Source organism: Mytilus edulis, chromosome 5 (genome assembly GCF_963676685.1).
Source record: "Mytilus edulis chromosome 5, xbMytEdul2.2, whole genome shotgun sequence".
NCBI lineage: Eukaryota > Metazoa > Mollusca > Bivalvia > Mytilida > Mytilidae > Mytilus > Mytilus edulis.
Window position 1 is genome coordinate 37,436,084 of NC_092348.1, and position 20,246 is coordinate 37,456,329.

At 31.4% G+C, this 20,246-nt stretch overlaps 1 protein-coding gene across 1 annotated transcript in view; it reads left to right on the forward strand.

Annotated features, from left to right (window-relative positions):
• Positions 1 to 1,123: 1,123 nt before the first annotated feature.
• LOC139523601 (hemicentin-1-like) overlaps positions 1,124 to 20,246 on the forward strand; it is a 327,025-nt gene continuing 307,902 nt past the window's right edge. Inside the window, exons 1-4 of the mRNA XM_071317738.1 lie at positions 1,124 to 1,243; positions 7,315 to 7,614; positions 17,338 to 17,646; positions 19,648 to 19,938. Of these exons, the coding sequence (XP_071173839.1) occupies positions 1,195 to 1,243; positions 7,315 to 7,614; positions 17,338 to 17,646; positions 19,648 to 19,938 (949 nt within the window). The 5' untranslated portion in view covers positions 1,124 to 1,194. The remainder of the gene's footprint in view (positions 1,244 to 7,314; positions 7,615 to 17,337; positions 17,647 to 19,647; positions 19,939 to 20,246) is intronic.

The window sequence follows — 20,246 nt, forward strand, 5'->3', positions numbered from 1 at the left end:
TGTAAATTTCTATGTCATTTCGTCTCTTTTAAAAAGTTGTTTATTGGCAATCATGCCACATCTTCTTTTTTATGAACAACATGTGTAACGTGCCACAACGTGACAAAATATTAAACTATATAATCTAGAAAACTCAAGTCCTGTATATTTACAAAAATATGACCTAAAAAAACAAATGAGTAAATTCGGTAAGGGTCATATTTGGTCCCGATTAAAAAGATCAATGTTAGAAGATAAAACATGTTTTAAGCTGACTTAAAGACATGTGAGAAAGTTAAATAGAGCGATTGTTGTCAAAGTTTTATTCTAAAGCATTGATTTTTACACCCTAAATAGGCCAAATATGAGATTTCTGGCGAAAGTTTACAAAATTGGCTATATTTTAACCACATTATGGACCAGGAAACATAGAGCGCAGGCGTCGACAGAAAAAAAATTCAAGATGGATGTGTAAAATTTCTTTTAAAAAATATTATTTTCAAAGATCTTTGTTGTCGACGTATGCGCTCTATGTTTCCTGTCCAATAATAAATAGAAATCTACCCATTTACATTGATTTTTTTCGCGTAAATCAAGATGAATACTATTTGTGACGTCATGAATAAAACGCAGGAACATAAATATTCAACAAAAAGTTTCATTTCCTATCTTGTCACTGTATTAGCTATGATTCATTGTGATATTGGTCAATACATCCTGATTTGAAATTTCTAAGCTAAAAATGGGGCCATTTTAGGACCTTACCGGACCTACTCCTTTAATACGAAAAGTTGACAGAGCAAATAGTATCGATGATTGATGCATGCCATGGCATGTCCATTGTGCTTGTTTCCATTTTTTCGAACGTTAAAAATGACAGATTTTCCCGCAAAATACATCTTGTCCCTCAAACTAAATGATAATGACGACACAAACAAATAAACAAAAGGATTCAAGTTGTGATAGACCCACAATCAGGAAAATGTGATTCTTTACATTGATACTTCATTAATTTATCAATGATCGGTGAAATGTATTTACTAAATACACAAATGATTTAAATAGCAAATATCTATAACACACCAATCACTATTGTAAATATGCAGAGATACTGTTTAAATGTCAAAATAAATGAATATAATTGAGTAGGTTTACCCTGTATGCTTCGTTAATCACGACAATGTACTTAGAAGTATAAGCAATATTAATGTTGAAATGGACTACTTGTTTTTGTTGGTAATAATCTATATAGTCCTAATGCTCGGTAAGTATTTCATATATTTACGAAAGTATTTAATTCCCCATGAATAGTTTTAGTTCAGTCTATTGGTATAATTTACAGTCGATCAACCGTTATATTTCTTTGTAACAGACCCATTAAATTACAAAAATGGGTGTACGGATCTATTGAATTAAATGGTCGTAAGGGTAATGTTACTATTTGTCATTTACGTTTCAGTTTAAAATTTGCAGGTTAATAGCATGATGTCGAAACTCGATTCTACATGTATGTGTGTAAATCAAACCATTACTCAGAATCTAAACGTCTGTGGTGACCCACACAAACTAGTGCAAAAGTTTAAAATATATGACATACATGTACTATACATTTGTACAAATTTAAATACAATTTTAAGAAAACATGTCAGAGTAAATCCTGTGTTAAGCGTCAAGACAAACTTCACGTCTGCGGGATGTTCTTGCTGTGTTAGACTCATTTAGTGACCTTGTGCTGTTTTCTGCGCTTTGGTCAATCGTGTCTCTTTGGCACATTCCCCATATCGATTCTCAATTGTTTCCCCTTAAAAAAAAATTATTTCAAAAATATGCATGAAATTGTATCCTACTTTACCAATAACATTCAATATGATATTCTTTTGTAATGCGTGCATGTATTTGACAGTATGTTTTTTCATTAAACTAATGATAGTTTCTCTGGATTCGTGAAATGCATGCATATCATTTACATTTTTGAAGCAAATTGTCAAATTAGTGTATCTTATCTTTGCTAGCCAAGGGTTGCGACCCAAGACCCTCCTCTCCACTGGTAAACAAAATAAAAGCAACATTTTTGAAAAAAAAAATTCCATCTACCAGTAGATACAAATCATGTCGATTCTGACTAAATAATTCAGGAACCGAAAATATTCGTTGACATTACAAAAGTTGCACATGAAACATATGCAGGAACTTTAATTAGTGATTTAAAACTTTTAAAAGTTCGTTAAATATCTTTTCGTTATGGATTTGTTGCGCATCTACAATCAGCACGTGGCAATTGTTTATTTACCTAAAAATCGGTTATTGATTTAGGGATGTTCTGCGGTAGGGTACGCGGCCGAGTGGTCGGAGGCTACCAAATGTGTCCGTTCATTAAAATGAAAAAGCTTTAGCGAAATCTTTCAAATCTAAATGGTGTAATTGCTTAGTACATGAATAGATAGTTTGTTTGTGACTGTAATTGTTAAATTGATTTTAGACAGGACGTGAATGTAAAATTTTTACTTAAAATCATGTGATTGGGTCTACATTTTCAAATATAATTTTCTTTCGATAATAATCGATTTTTATTCTTCCTATAACACTGCACCAAATTTGTATAATAGATATTGGCCATAACTATATATAGACATTTGTACATCTATTTGAATTAGGCAATGTATTTACTTTAAATTTATTCATGCAATAATTTTCACCTTTAAAATAACACACATCTAGAAATATTATAATTGAAGTGACATATTTATCTTTGATTTGGACCCAGTTTTCATTTTGGTCAAAAACAAAATTTTAACATAAATTGAATACAAATTTATCTTTCAAATGTTTAGTCTAAACCTCTTTTTAAATTTTGCATTTTTTTAGCCTAGTTTTCAAATTGTTCCAAAATTCAGGGTCCAAAATTAAACTTTGTTTGATTTCAACAAAAATAGAATTTATGGGGTGCTTTGAAATGCTGAATCTACACATGCATTTAAGAATTTTGGATTTTTGGCTCCTTTATTCAATTGGTAAAAATTGAGGTTCAAATGTTTTGTTTGATTTCATCATCAATTGAATTCTTGGTTTTTTTTTATATGCTAGTAGTTATCAAAGGTACCAGGGTTATAATTAAGTACGCCAGACGCGCGTTTCATCTACATCAGACGCATCAGTGACGCTCATATCAAAATTTTTATAAAGCCAAACAAGAACAAAGTTGGAGAGCATTGAGGATCGAACAATGTTCTTAAATTTGGATATTGACCTTAAAAGGAACTTGCTCAACTGTGTAGGGTTCGACCTCCACACGGAGAAGGATTTGCTGTCACTCTATCAGCCTCTGGTCTACAACCAAATATGATTATCTGTAATGCGCGTATTTTATTTAATGCAGCCATTAAAAACTACAAACAATCATTACCTCATGGAGCTAAAAATCTATTTCAATATTAAGAGGGATGAAAGTAGGATGATTATACATGTATCGTTACTCATGCCTATCAAAGATATAGTGAAGCTATTCCATACATATATGTCTGAATGTTGTTCAGTGGTTGTCGTTTGTTTATGTGGTTAATTAGTGTTTTTTGTTTCTTGTCTATAAACTAGACAGTTGGTTTTCCTGTTTACATGACTTATCAATAGTCATTTTTGGTGTTGTTGTGTGACAGCCAATGCTACGTGTTGAAGGCCGTACTTTGACCTATAATGACTTACCTTTTATAAATTGTGACTTTGGATCGAAAGTTATCTCATTGGCACTCATACTACATATTCTAATATATATCTAAGCATTAACATGTTGATACCCGTAAAATAACACATAACGGTCTTCCGCAGGTTTTAACGTCAGAATTAAATCTCTGAGACGTGTCTTTGTTTAAAACATGTTCGTTCAAGCAACAACAAAACTTACCCTTTAAAGGTAAACATTCAATGAACTACCAATAACAACGCAGTATATACTGGACTGTATCAATGGAAAATATCAAAGGTGGAATTAAGCACACCAAAAACTTTGAAAAAATAGTCGCCCTTGACCTAAGTAAGGTATACATTGAAGAATTTTTTGAAATTGAAAGAAAAGTTAAGTTAATTTATTTTCATATAAGAAATTGGTTTATCACTTCCATCTATGAGATCCGATCACGTATTCTTTCTGAGGCGGGCTGATTTAGTTTTCCACTACACAATGGGAATAATTTATCAAAATGTTGACATTTTAGTTGTCCAATCCACTATTAGCGAAGTGATAGAAGAAAAATAAAGAATTCCATTATGTAAAGCAGATAGGAGGATACCATACCTTAGTCTGCCATTTCTTTTTCTTGCAATGTGCCATTACTTCTTCAAACAAAGGTGTTGTAAACAAGACCATCAGCAAGCACTCACAAACTGATGTGTTATTAAATCTGTTTCAATTTTTGCGAAATAATTTCAAAAGTTATTTATGTGGAATAAAGGATTCGATGTTTTCTTAATATATGCATTCAGTCTTAATAAGTATAAATGATAAAAATAAAGCTAGAGTATGGTCACAAGATGCAAACGTATTTCATGTTTCAATAATTGTTATAAAACTGCTAATTTAAATCACTTTCCCATATTTATCATTCGAGAATCTTAAAGCAAATAAAGGAATCCTAATACCATTCATATATTTATATAATTTTGTTATTTTTTATCATTATATTCAAAATATTTTCCTGACGTTAATAATATTTTGAAATATTTTATTCATATTTTCACTAGATCACTTGATTTCGCTAGATCCACAGTTTCATATTTTTTTAATTTCCTTTGATATATGTCTAAATTAAACAATATCAAACCCAGAATTTTATAATAATTATTTCAAATTCACATGCATGTAGAACCTATCCTCACGTAAAGACTATTTAACAGGTTGATTATCTTTAAAATAGATCCCAAAATTACTAATGAATGTTTTAAAAATCACATTTAAAACCACTGAAACATGTTGGTTGAACTTACACGATATCTTCTATTTGCATTCCAGTTTTGAAATATTTTACATAACTAAATCCAATCTTATGAAAATTGAATTTCTTTCAGTGAACACAGCATTGTATGCTCAAAAGTCCTATCATAGTAGATTTAAAATAAAAAACACTACAAGGTATACTCCAAAATTACTTCTAATTTTCCATGTACATCATCATATGAAAGCTTACAAAACATTTTTGAATGAATTAGTTCCTCCTTGATAACTTCATGACACTAAATTCTTGGAAAAACAGTCACGATATAAGAAGCAGAATTACTATTTAAAGGAATCTGAGAAGTGAATTTAAACAAATTAAATCAAATATGGTATGCACATTGATACCAAAAGATTTTAAACATTGCAAATAAGAATTCCTGTGAACATGGTGAAGAAATCTCAACTTATCCATCTGAAAATTGAAACTGATTACACCTGAATTGATTTTCTTGTTTCACTGGCAACTGGACAATACTACTTGTAAATATAAGGGTTAACATTTAAAAACAATCTTTATTATGAAAGAACAGTTTTAATTTTCATGCATATTAACATACAGTTAACAATGCTTAATTAAATATTTTACTAACTTAGACATTTTGGTAAAAATAAGATAAATCATATTTATTGGGGATTTGAAATCATTTTTTTTTAATTTGAATAATCCTAGGTGAAGAAACACTTCAGGAAAAAGGATTGCTGTAAGGTTTGAATATGTGAATAAAAAAACCTGTACAGGTAGCATCAAGGTATACTCAGCTATAACAGTACCAACAGCTCAATTTAAATGTCCAAATTGAATTGTCAATTTTACAATCAGATTAAACAATAGGCAACCGTAAACAGCAACACCCATTATCAATTCACAATAACAGTCCTCAATATGCTTTCTACATAAGGAAAGCGTTGGTTATCTACAGATGGTAATATATTGGGGCAACTACAAAAGCCTGCAACAGAAAAGCCGTTTCCTTAGCAGTGAACTTTTTTCAACTATGAACAAAATTTCCCTCACATAAAAACCCTTTTTAATTTTTTTGTTGAATATGAATATCGATCTTAAAAGATGATTTAAAAGATATTGCATCATTCATTTTTTTTCATTAGCGGACAAAACAGAAAGTCAAGAATATAAGACATTTAACAATATAAAATGAACCCATGGGTTAAGTGGGTGTATGAAAGTCCTTAACTAAGAGTCTTTTTAAAATATATCTTCCGCCTATATAAAAGAAGTCACTACTGCAATATTAATTCCTACAAAAGTGTACATGCTGGATAATAAATACTCGTTTTTCTGAAACCTCTACGGCGTTTAGAGAAATTGAAAATAATTGGCAGTGATATTCACAGGACATTTTCTAGGCAAACAACACAGAATCTTTGTCAAATGCCAAATTGATATTTTGCTGCAATGAAAGAATTTAACGGAATTAAACCAGATGTTGACAAATTGTCAAACTATTCAACATTTTTCTTTCTATTGTGTATAAAATATATTTTCAGCACTTAAAAAAATAAAATAGAATGGTAATTTACATTTTTGTTTGTTTGAAGTTCTACGTTCGGATATTCAATTTTCAAATATACTGCTCACATCCACTTTATTTGAACTTTGGTTGATAGTTGTCTCATTGGCAATCATACTCCGTATTACAAGTATCTGTAGAGCGGAAAAAATAGAAATTCTAAACTGCAAGCATGATATGTATGAGAAAACAACCTTATTTAAATGATTTCGTTAATTAAGATAAAGGTTGATATGTTGTTTGTTCACCTGCTGAAAATCTAAGGCCGTTTAAAAATATTTTGATGGATATAACGTTTAGTCATGTAGTTTTGATGCCTATTTTCTAAAACTTCAGTTTAATGCCAATAAGAAGTGCATGTTGGCATTTCTCTTTACAGTACAATCATACTTGGAGATATTTTGTCGTTTTTTTCAGAGCGAGTCATTATCGCGTCAATTCTGCAAATCACGAATTGCAGTTGAACGGAAATAACACATTAAAAAATCATAACTGGTTATTGTTAATTTTCATTAAACTGTCGAAATATTTATGTAATAAGTCACTATGTTTGAGAATTTACTACAACAAGATGATTCTATGCTTTATTAAGTTTTATTAAAATATTATTTCGGCATATTTTTTTATTAACTTCACTTATCATACACTTCATTCAATTAATGACATTAGTTATAATCATAACTTCAACCCAGATTCTACATCAGGTCGATATTCAGAATTTAGAAATAAAATTACAATTATATGTGTATATGAATGCAAATTTACAAATCTATGAAATTAACATACACTTCATGATAACGACTTAAATTATATTTATAGCTTCATCTCAGATCCCTCCTGGACCACCAGTCATCGACGGACCTCCTGTCCTTGTTCTTAATGCACAGATAACATTACTATGTAGGTCTGCCAGAGGTGATCCACCGCCGACTGTGAAATGGTTCAGAGACGACATAGAAATAACAACTGGTGTTTCTACAACTACTTCTGGTACAGCAGTGACAGCATCTTTAACGTTTACTGCTACCAAAGATGACCATTTAGAGGTTGTAGAGTGCCAGGCTGAAAATGGTGTACTACAAAATCCTTTAAGTACTACTAAATATATTGAGGTACACTGTAAGTTTCACTTTTATATAGGATGTTGTACATTGTAAGGTTTGGTCTATCGGTAGACACAGTTTGTTTGTTGTTTGGTAGTCTGCATAACGTGAAAAAAAAAATCGCAGAATTAAGTCATTTGCTTTTTTAATAATGCATCGATATACACACGAAGTACAGATGTGAATATTACATAAAGACGTGTATATTTGTAAGAATATGTCTATTGAATTAAACTTGTTAATTTTTTTAACCTCCATGTTTTTTGTAGTAATATACATATTCATTATTACGACACCTTTTCAACGTTTACAGGTTTTACTGCAAGATTACGTATACAATTTGCTGTTATCATTTTGATAAATACAAAAGCCTAGGGAATAAACACCAAATCTCAATCGGTAAATAATGTTTTTTCCTTTTCATTCAGCAGTCGTTGATAATTTCAGCAGCATGAGATTGACTTTGTTTAAATGCACGGAACTGTAAACTCTTGTTCATTGTCCTTAAGCTTTAACGTGGAATAATGTCTGTTTGCTGACATCCATTAAATCTTTCAACTTCCGTTTACTACGTTATTGACCATATGCATGCCATTATTTATGGCTGTTTTATATGTGATACAAATTGTACTTGATATAGATGAATAGTCAAATAACCTTAAGACCAAAATACAGTCGTCAACCAACTTATAACTTATCATATGACATACGAACAGACTTTGTACGGTTCTTCGCTGAAAACGAAGACATGAAAGTGAACGATATTTAATACAGTTATCAATCTATCTTTGTCATCATGATCAATACACACATTTTTAGTATATTAACACGTATTTTATGATAATTTTAAACATTTTATTAATAAGCGGGTAAAATAACAACAACCGGCCATTTGGACCTTTACGTTATTTTACAATTCAAACTGAAACATATGAAAACAAAATAAGGATTATTCCTATGCATACATACTTTTGTTCTCTTTAACTAATGCGTTGTTTATAAAAATGGCAGTGTTTCTAGAATACTTGAAGAAAAGCACTTTAAATTGTTATCATTTGCGAGAATTTCATCAGATTCTTCTACATTCAAAATCAAGTTCGGCTCTTTGTCACGATTTACATAACAGTCCACTAGAAAGTGATAAACTTAGGTTCAATCCAAAATAGGTTTTACATGAAAATTTAAAATTGAATGTTCTATATTTCTGCAACTTCTGAAATTTTCTAATAGTAGTTTCCAATTCAGTGGAAGAAATATATGAAGTCTGTTTGTCACATCTAATGATGATTGTTCGAAAAATGTTAAAGGTACTAAATAAAAACGAATTAAACAAGCAAGTATCTTTCATTCGTGAGAACTTATTTCAATACAACTGAGAAAGGAAATGGGTAAATAATGTGTCAAAGAGACAACCACGCGACCAAAGAGCAGGAAAAAACAACCACATACCACCAAGAAGTGTTCAACACAGCAAGAATTACCGCACCTGGCCACTAAACAAAATGTGTACTTAGTCTAGTTAAGTGAAAATGGACGTCTACTGAACTCCAAAACATATAAATGAACTGAAATAAAATTCATTATACTTAAAGGTGGGAGGCTTCTGACTGGTTACAGGAATGCAGCAGGGTTTAACATGTTTAGTAAAATCTAAACCTTCCCCTTATACCTTTACTCAATATAGAAAAAAAAACAGTACAGCAATACGCATAGTAAAATTAAGTTTAAAAGAAGTCCTATGCCAAACATATTTCATCTGAGTGTGACATTTTTTAAATTATTGAAATATTGAATTTTAAATCTGCTGCCTTTTGTTAGCTATTATTCATGTGTGTTCTTTGTCTAATATGTTCTCCAATTGTATTTGTATTGTAGTCCTGTACTATGATGTTGTCATTTTAATGTTATATTTAACATTGCCATTAAAGTACGAGGTTTGGCATGCCACAAAACCAGTTCAGCTGACCATGCGGTATGGGCTTTGCTCATTGTTTAAGGCCTTACGGTGACCTATAGTTGTTATATCTGTGTCATTTTGGTCTTTTGTGGATAGTTGTCTCATTGGCAATCATACCACATCTTCTTTTTTATATCAACCCACCATTTTTTTCTTCAAAATGTCCTGTACCAAGTCAGGAACATGGCCATTGTTATATTATAGTTCGTTTCTGTGTGTGTTACATTTTAACGTCGTGTTTCCTTTGTGTCAATTGCTTTCTCTTATATTTGAGTGTGAATTCACATTACTATAAGACGTGTCACGGTACTTTTCTATCCTAAATTCATTTATTTTGTTTTGATGTTATATTTGTTATTCTCATCGGATTTTGTCTAATGCTTAGTTTCTGTTTGTGTTACATTTTAATGTTGTGTCGTTGTTCTCCTCTTATATTTTATGCGTTTCTCTTAGTTTTAGTTTGTTACTCCGATTTTATACTACTGTTGCCTTTATTTATATGACAGAGTTCCAACATCTCCATATGAAACAATTTTTGGGTCAAAATTTAACATCACCCGAGAAAAAAAGAATGATTTTGTTTTACACAAACGTTACACATGAATTTGATTTTCTTTACCGGACTGAGGAGCAATATCGGTACGATACTAGATGTACAAATACATATAGTTTTTCAAAAGTCTTTATTTCAATGATTTTTTTGATTTTTTTGAAAATATGTCACCTAGTGTTTGGTTTCATCTTTTGACAATCTTTCAACATTGACGCCCTAGTCACAACAGATCGTAGGATTTTTTGTCGTGGAAAATGTCAAAAATATATTTCGAGTGGTCACATCAGCAACGACTAGATCACGATGGTTCCACGATGGGTACACGACAGAAAAAAAAAATTGTAATTTGTCGCAAGTCGGTCATGCGACAGTCGTGCGACAGTCGTACGGCAGTCGTGACTTGTATTGTGTTATTTTTCTTCAGGTTTAATGTCATTGGATGCGTGTGTTACTGTCGTGTCACTGTCGTGTCACTATCGTGTCACGTTCGTGTCACTTTCGTGTCACGTTCGTGTCACTTTCGTGTCACTGTAGAAGACTGTCGACCCTTAGGCGACTCTTAGCAAGGGCTCTTGAAACATGCCATGTTCCACTGCATGAATCCAACGAAATCAACGGCAGATTCCCACTTCAATTCTTGCATCTTGCATCAGTGTACTATACTGTCCCATCTTTTGGCGCCGTTCGATCCATGGACCAACCAACCAACGTTGAGCTTTTTGCTGGTTCCTATACTGTTCATGGGATCGAATCAACGCTAACATGACCATATGTGTGCCACCCTCTTTAGACGGCAGACAGCATCACTACAAACTGCTCAGAGTCTGAATTTACCAGTTTTTGTGCTCGACCAGTAAAATCGAGCACACATTTTACTGGACTAGTCTCGACATTGTCTCGACTGTACTTAACTGTACTTAAGTGTACTCGACTAGGTCTCGACTTTACTTAATTAGTCTGATTCAGTACTTGATGATCTTTGTATAGTCTGAAATAGTCTTGACCATGGATCGACCTGTCTCGACCTGTCTTGACTAGTCTCGACCTGTCTCGACTAGTCTCGACTCAGTCTCAACCAGTCTCGACCTGTCTCGACTAGTCTTGACCTTCAAATTTAGTTTTGACTGGTGTAAATCAGCCCATCTAACTAAATTAAATATTGATCTCACAAAATTCAAGCTTATTAGGTAGTTTGATTTATTGCTGTGAAATGAAAGAATTTAATTTTACAATATGTCAAAATAAAAATTATTATATAAAAATTCAGATAGGCATTTTTTATTTTTTTTTAGAACTTTTTCAAATCAACTTGGATTTTCATCAAACTATGCAGCTATCTTAGATATATATCAAGCTTACTGAATCCCATGTCATTTAGTTTTTTGTTGTATTGCTGTAAAATTTAAGAATTAAAGTAATCTCGAATAGTCTTGACCTTCAAATTTAGTTTTGACTGGTGTAAATCAGCCCATCTAGCTAAATTAAATTAAATATTGATCTTACAAAATACAAGCTTATTAGGTAGTTTTATTTATTGCTTGGAAATGAAAGAATTTAATTTTACAATATGTCAAAATAAAAATTATTATATAAAAATTCAGATAGGCATCTTTAATTTTTTTTATAACTTTTTCAAATCAACCTGGATTTTCATCAAACTATGCAGCTATCTTAGATATATATCAAGCTTACTGAATCTCATTTCATTTAGTTTTTTTTGTATTGATGTAAAATTTAAGAATTAACGTAATCTTGGTAAAAAAAAAGCTAGGATTTGCAATTCGGACAAAATAGAGATAGTACACTTTAATTTTTTTTATAACTTTTTCAAATCAACTTGGATTTTAATCAAACTATGCAGCTATCTTAGATATGTATCAAGCTTACTGTATCCCATTTCATTAAGTTTTTTGTTGTTTTGCTGTAACATTTAAGAATTAAAGTAATCTTGGTTAAAAAAAGCTAGGTTTTGTCAAAAAAAATTAAAGTGTACTACCTCTTTTTTGTCCAAATTGCAAATCCTAGCTTTTTTTACCAAGATAACTTTAATTCTTTAATTTAACAGCAATACAACAATAAACTAAATGAAATGGGATTCAGTAAGCTTGATATATATCTAAGATAGCTGCATAATTTGATGAAAATCCAAGTTGATTTTAAAAAGTTATAAAAAAAATTAAAGATGCCTATCTGAATTTTTATATAATAATTTTTATTTTGACATATTGTAAAATTATTTTTTTTCATTTCACAGCAATAAAACAAACCACCTAATAAGCTTGAATTTTGTAAGATCAATATTTAATTTAGTTAGATTGGCTGATTTACACCAGTCAAAACTAAATTTGAAGGTCAAGACTAGTCTAGACAGGTCGAGACAGGTCGAGCCTTAGTCAAGACTATTTCAGACTACACAAAGATCATCAAGTACTGAATCGACTAACTAAGTAAAGTCGAGACCTAGTCGAGTACACTTAAGTACAGGTAAGTACAGTCGAGACAATGTCGAGACTAGTCGAGTAAAATGTGTGCTCGATTTTACTGGTCGAGCACAAAAACTGGTCAATTCAGACTCTGAGCAGTTTTTAGTGTATGTTGTTCCAAACATTTATTTTCGCCAAATTGAATTCTTCTTAATAAAACGAAAATATGCTGCACGACGAACGTACCACTGTCGTAAAACTGACGGCAGACGTGCGACGGTCGTAAGATTCTTGTAATTAAAATGGTATGAGGAGGTACTTATGACAATGTGTTTATCGCACGACAGTCACACGACCGTGGAAGACACTCTCAAAAGACAGTGACACGACAAAACATCGTATAGCAAAATAAAAGTACATGTCCAATTCTCGTCCAACAACTCACAACAGCGCCATGATGCTTAAAATATCGTGCGACTGTCGTCAGTCGATCAAAGATGACCCGTGATTTGACCAAATAATAGATTCAATGTCGTGGCGCTGCATAAATGTGTCGTGGGTTCGTTGTGACCAGGGCTTTACTTAACAGTCTTAGTTGTACTTAACGGTAGTCTGTAATGAATTCCTTCTAATTGAAAACTTTTGTTTTTGCTTGTAGGAAAGTCAAAATTTTCCCGTTAAACAATCCTTTCAAAATGTTTTGGTCATATTGAAATGGTGACATTATATGTATGTTTCATTATATTACGTTATTTTGATTGACTAACAGCATTCCTGCATATTTCTAAAAATAAATTTCATTTCAAAATGAAATGTGAAATTCATAATGACACAAGTTTCCAAAATGAAAATGCACAGTTAAATAAATGAACAACTTGATATAAACCTTGTTTTCATGAACCTAGCATAAAAACCACATGAGTGCCAAACATAACCAATCCTCATGTACAAAATGTACCAAAAAAATGGGGGTTCATGATTTTAATTACGAAAGTGACATAATTGCATTCAGCACAAACAAAAGTTAAAATGTCAAAGTATCTTTATCCTTATATCATTCAAATCTTATATATATGAATTACATTAAGGCATTTATAATGACGAATTGCAAATTACATTGCATTTTACATAAAATAAATTATCTAAAGGCATTATAACTTATTTTAATATAAATTACATAATCATATTAAGGGCAGCGAGTAAGTGTTACAATTAGCAATGATATTGACTAGGGTCTAATATTGGTAATATGACTTCAAAGTCAATTAAAACTCTAGGACATTTACGTAGAATCATAAAAAAACAGCACACATTATCCTTACATACACCCAACTTGTGTGTCAGACCATCGAGTACTTCTCGCCTGTTTTGGATTCATAACAAAACAAAACCAAATTGAACAGATACAACGTAAGGCGGCAAGATATGTGTTCATGCATCGTTGTCAATATAATTGAATTTGATTGAACAAGTGAGAGGTTTGACTAGCCATTAAACCAGACTCAATTCACCATTTTCTAAATAAGAAACGCCTGCACCAAAGCAGGACTATGACAGTTGTTATTCATTCGTTTGATGTGTTTGAGCTTTTGATTTTGCCAGATGACTAGGGACTTCCGTTTTGGATTTATTCCACATTTCAGCACCAGAGTCTTCCACATACTAGGAAGAAGAAGACAAAAATTTATTATGTCAGATTGCAAATGATATTCCAATATTACAGTTAATAAAAGAAATGTTTGCATTTCAAAGCCATGCAAAAATAGTTTCAGTATCTTTTCCTTAAAATTAAGCATACTTTAGATAATTAATCCGAAGGTACGAATATTACCAAAATCAAATAGCGGTTGCTAATTTGGCAAACATTATTGCATTATTGCTTATTGATACATATAGAATAATACATGGCAAAATCCATATTGCATGTTGTATCACCACGAGAAACCAATATCAGTCCCGAGGGCTGATATTGGTCGAGTGGTGATACAGCATGCGATACCGATTTTGCCATGTTTGATTCTGTTCATCATACTATATCTTAATAGAATCAGAAAAATGGGATATCCCTTTTTTTCTTTTAATCGTCCGACATTATAAGCTAGAAAAGAACATTATGATTTCCTGTATTTTTCCAGCTGACTTGTTTTTTTTCTCTATATAGACTTCCTTTTTTGCTTAATATCCACATCGTAATGTCCTCAATAACCTTATTACATTCTCAATATAAGTTTAAAGGCCATGTTTTAAAATGCATATACTAACGATACTGTCGAAGCTATTATTTTAACTAAAATTAATATTTCTCAAATATTATTATAAGGTGTAGAAATATTTAAAGCTTTATTGCTTATTTGGCGATGATGTTATTCATGATCATTTTGATGTTCTCATGCGGTAAACAGCTAGACAAACATTTCTTGAAGGTTTGCTTTCTATTCTAACCAAATTAAAATCGTAAAATTTGCATTTGTATTTAATCAATCAGGTGATTAAAACAAACTTCGCAAAATTATGCAGACCAAATAAACAATAAAACTTCAGATATTTCTACATCTTATTGTGTCTTTTTTCATATATATATATATAAATATATATACGAGTCTAAATTGAAAACTGCGTTCAAACATATGATTGCGTTGGATAAAAACCGCAATTTTTATACGTGTGCATGTAAAATAAATTTCGTTGTAGAAGGGTCTAAAAACAGCACAAACAACATTTTCCAAAAGACCAAAAAAGTGAAAAAGTATATTTAAACAAAACGCATTTGACTAACAGGTCGAACAACTGATGTTCTTTAACCCTGCTGACTGCCATTGGCGATTGCCAAATAAAATTGATCACAAGATGTTACAAAATGGATCTTAATACAAATTTAATACTAAACAGAAATCAATTTTAACTTGTGGCCACGATGTTATGCCACAAACATACGGTGGCAATATTTTTTAAGTACACCAGATCCGGATTTCGACAATAAATGTCTCTTCAGTGATGTTAGGGATCGAAACGGTTATTGGAAAGCAATATAAAAAGTACCCTCATTTTTAGATAGACTATACTCTTGAATTTTAAGAGTCAATATAGGATGAACAGATCATATTAACCTGAGGGAAAATATGATACAAGCCCAAACGAAAAAATATAAACGAGTCTAAATTGAAAACTACGTTCAAACCTATGATTGCGCTGGATAAAAACCGCACTTTTTATACGTGTGCATGTAAAACAAATTTCGTTGTAGAAGGGTTTAAAAACATCACAACATTTTCCAAAAGACCAAAAAAGTGAAAAAGTATATTTAAACAAAACGCATTTGACTAACAGGTCGAACAACTGATGTTCTTTTACCCTGCTGACTGCCATTGGCGATTGCCAAATAAAATTGATCACAAGATGTTACAAAATGGATCTTAATATAAATTTAATACTAAACAGAAAACAATTTTAACTTGTGGCCACGATGTTATGCCACAAACATACGGTGGCAATATTTTTTTAGTACACCAGATCCGGATTTCGACAATAAATGTCTCTTCAGTGATGTTAGGGATCGAAACGGTTATTGGAAAGCCATATAAAAAGTACCCTCATTTTTAGAAAAAGTATCCTCATTTTTAGTTAGACTCGACTCTTGAATTTTAAGAGTCAATATAGGATGAACGGATCATATTAAATAAATATATATATATACAGATTGCTCGTAAAGTTACTAGTATATTTTTTTTGGAAAAAAGATCGATTTTAGTTGAGATGATAGGACATTTGTCCTATGCACGGAAATGCAGCAACTAGACGTCATAGGACAAACGTTGACGTCATTCGAATTATGACGTCACGCCAGGAATGCGATACGGGGTATGCGATACAGGGTAGGTGATATAAACTGGAAAAAAGAACCTTCCTTAGAGATACAAAACTGCTGTATTTTGTACTAAATATATGATAAAAAAACATTGACATTATTTTGCACTTATGTTATCTATCATCAAGAAAAATAAGTGAATCGTTATGGTAAAAATACAGATAATTCGTGAAAAGTAGTAAATAAGTATTTGTTTTTAATAAATAAAGGCAACAGCAGTATATCGCTGTTCGAAGTTCATCAATCGATTAATTAAATAACAAATCCAGGTAACAAACTAAAACTGAGGGAAACACATCAAATATAAGAGGAGATTTTTAATGTGTTAAGGCGACAAAGATGATAACAAATAAACGAATAAGGATGTCTTCGTCTTGATTTGTGTATCTTTCGCCATTCTCTTTAATACTTGCTGACGATAATTTTAACGGACTTTATATTATCTCAAGCGTCTAGTATTTTATTAAAAGCATCCAAAATAGATATTAAAAGGAAACAATAAATATAATATCGATATGATCAATTAATGACGAGCATGAAATAACACCTACTGTCTACTGGAAAGGAAATATATGAGTCAGACATGAAAATGACCATCTATAGCACTAGCGTCATATAACATCTTTAAAAGCTGCTTCAAAATAGAAAGAATAAGTAAACCACCACAATTATGTACATTATTTGTATAAGATATTGTTCATGAACAGGATCTGATAAACAGACATGTTTGAAATAGTTGAAAATATAGGGGGAAATATTGAACTGTCATTCATATTTTGAAACATTCTAATCAGATTATTTATTGCAACCGTTTTTTTGCTGACGTACATATGTCTAACATGAATGATTATTCAATCATTGTTTTTAAAGTAAGAATAAACTTAAGATTGGACAGCGCAATCGTGTTATATTGATTTCGTATGTTTACATATGTTGAATAGTTTCACCAGAATCACCAGTTTTGACTGGTCCGACCACTTTAACACCAGGACAACAAGGCATATGGACATGTGTTTCTGCCAATGGTTATCCAGCAGGTGTTATGAGCATGCGAAATCAAAATAAAAATACTCAGTTTACTACTGAGTTTACATCTAACAGTGTATTAGATCAAAAATCCTATGATGTTACTGGTACACTTACCTGGAGCCCAGTGATTGTTAACAATGGAGACACCATTTGCTGTGATGTTACACATACAACCACATCTACTACTCCACAGACAGTCTGCAGACAAATTACAGTCGCTCGTGAGTATTTCTATTTTGAACATTTAACATCTGATCTAGTCAAGAAAATACACATGTTTGTTTGTTTGACACGTAACAATCATTGTTGTTTTTATTCTCATACTGTTATAATATAAAAGACTATAATTGTTCGGTCAATGATTATCAAACGACACAAAGAAAACTAGTAGATTCGTTCATTAGATTATTGTAAACCGTCAACACGTAATATATTATTCAATTGGTTTTAAAAATAGGATATCCTTTGTTACAGTAATGACATAGTGCAAAAAATGTAAGATATTTTAAAACTAATGTTTGTTTTTTTTAAATTTTCATCATGAAATGTGGTTCCTTTAAAAAAAAAATTGTTTATGGTTTATCAAATTTATTGTTATAAAATTGAGAATGGAATGTAATCATTTAGAATTAGTAATTAAGCTTTTTTCTCTTTCGTGTTTCTTTGTAAAAAATAAATGTTATTCATCACCGAAGAAGTGATATCCAAAAACCGTTAATACCTATATTCTCCATCATCGATTAGGAATATATTGGTCGCCATTCAAACCGACAACCTCAAATTTAAAAAAAGAAAAAGAAAAAAAAAACTCAAACAGTTTAACGGTTAAGATACACCTCTGTTAACACTTCATGATAACAGTTTACTTTTTTTTTGCAATTTTTAGTTCTGCAAAAACTGGGAAGGGAAGTGTTTGTGCAAAACTGCAAAACTGCAAAACTGCAAAACTTGAAACTTACCTTCTATAATGAGGTTATCTAAAACATTTTCAATAGCATTACTTGAGCCAACATTATGTGAAACCGTATTGATTACTCTCGCATATTTGTTTAATGCATAATATCAACGGAATATACATTATCCTTTGAAGAGCAGATAATATAATGCCGTATTACTATAATAAAGTTAACTAGTTTCATCAATTCTTATAGATACTGTTTTTCTAAGATTAGTTTCAGTTTACATCTGCTGCAAAGTAAATCGTGTGTATCTTGTTTTGATTTTGTTTTTAATTTGATTTTGATGATGAAAAACATGTATAAAAGAATTTGTAGGATCTTTGTGTGTTTGCTCTATATTTAACAGCATTTACATTAAATGTGATTTACGATAGACGAAAGGTAAAAAGTCAGATATTTAGGTTTCACGAGCAAAATTTATTTGTATAATGTTTCTTCAGTAAAAACACAGAAAGTGCCAGCAATATCATTTTCCCACAATCTGGTCTTGTTTTTGTTTATAAATAACAACAGTAACAACAGTACAGATGATTTAACTTTTGTATAAGTTTCAGTTGTGATATAACTTTTTTCTATCATCGACTTGAATAGAAATACTATCCAATGCCAAACAATATCTTACTTTGTACAATACCGTATCTAACATAAAAAAATAACAAATACAAAAGTCGTACGATCATTAAGTGCTGTAGATGAAGTCCATGTATCAAAATTTTCCAACAGAGCTGTATCATTTTTACATTTCCACAATGTGTATAATAATTTCTGATTGTATAATACAATGAGTACACATGGTGATTTTTACAAGTTTTATCTTTTCCGGGTAACCATTTGTATAGTCAACACTAAGTGGTTTATCCAGTATTTGCACCACTGTGATCTACTACTTGTTGTTATTTCTAATGATAGTTTATAAATGAATACCATTGAAAACTGTTTTCGGATAATGGCTTACCTCGATTTAATCACTGACCCTAAAAAAACATGTTCTGCTACTTCTATTAAAGAGGCGAAGAGAATACCACAGTTTAAAAATAGAAACGATTAAAAAAATTTAAGCAGTATAAACAAAACAATATGCAAAAACGCGCTGAACATAAGCCCAACAGAACACCGGTGGATCTCAATTGCTACGAAAAGGTGATAACAAAGCTGATAGGCAACATATCTGTAAATTGCACATCGTTGTTGTTTGTTTGGTTCTAGTTCAATTTACATTTGTAAATAACTGCTTATATTTGGTGTAATGCTTGTCATTTGTAGAACCTATTGCAATTAACGCTCCAGTCACCCAGTATACTCCAAATTTGCAGTCCTCAGTAACTCTGCAGTGTGCTGTAACTCAAGGTATTGCATCTCAAATAATATGGATTAAAGATAACGTTCAACTAAATATAGACACTTATTCACGACTTACTGGTGGTACTGTCGCTACTGAATCTCTGACAATTACTAATGTACAGCAATCTGATGGTGGAAACTACGTGTGTAGAGGCATTGATGCTGTCACTGGTAACATTGTGAATACAGATACCATTAATGTGAACCCTGTTGGTAAATATCTGTATACATTGAGTTTTGTTAGTGAAAATAAGGTCATCTTATAATTATAGAGGGGGAAATAAGATAACTCTGTAATAATATTGAAGGTATTTATATTACAATCACCAAATCTTCTTTCCATACCACAAATATGCTAAACATGATAAAACAAGATTAATACGGATTTTGGACCTGTGTACAGCTGCATGTCATTGATTTAGACGACATGTATACTGAATCATTCTAAAGTATTCCCTTTAATTAGATACAAAATAGATTTGACACAAACGTTGCATGTATAATAAGAGTTGTAAAAGTTC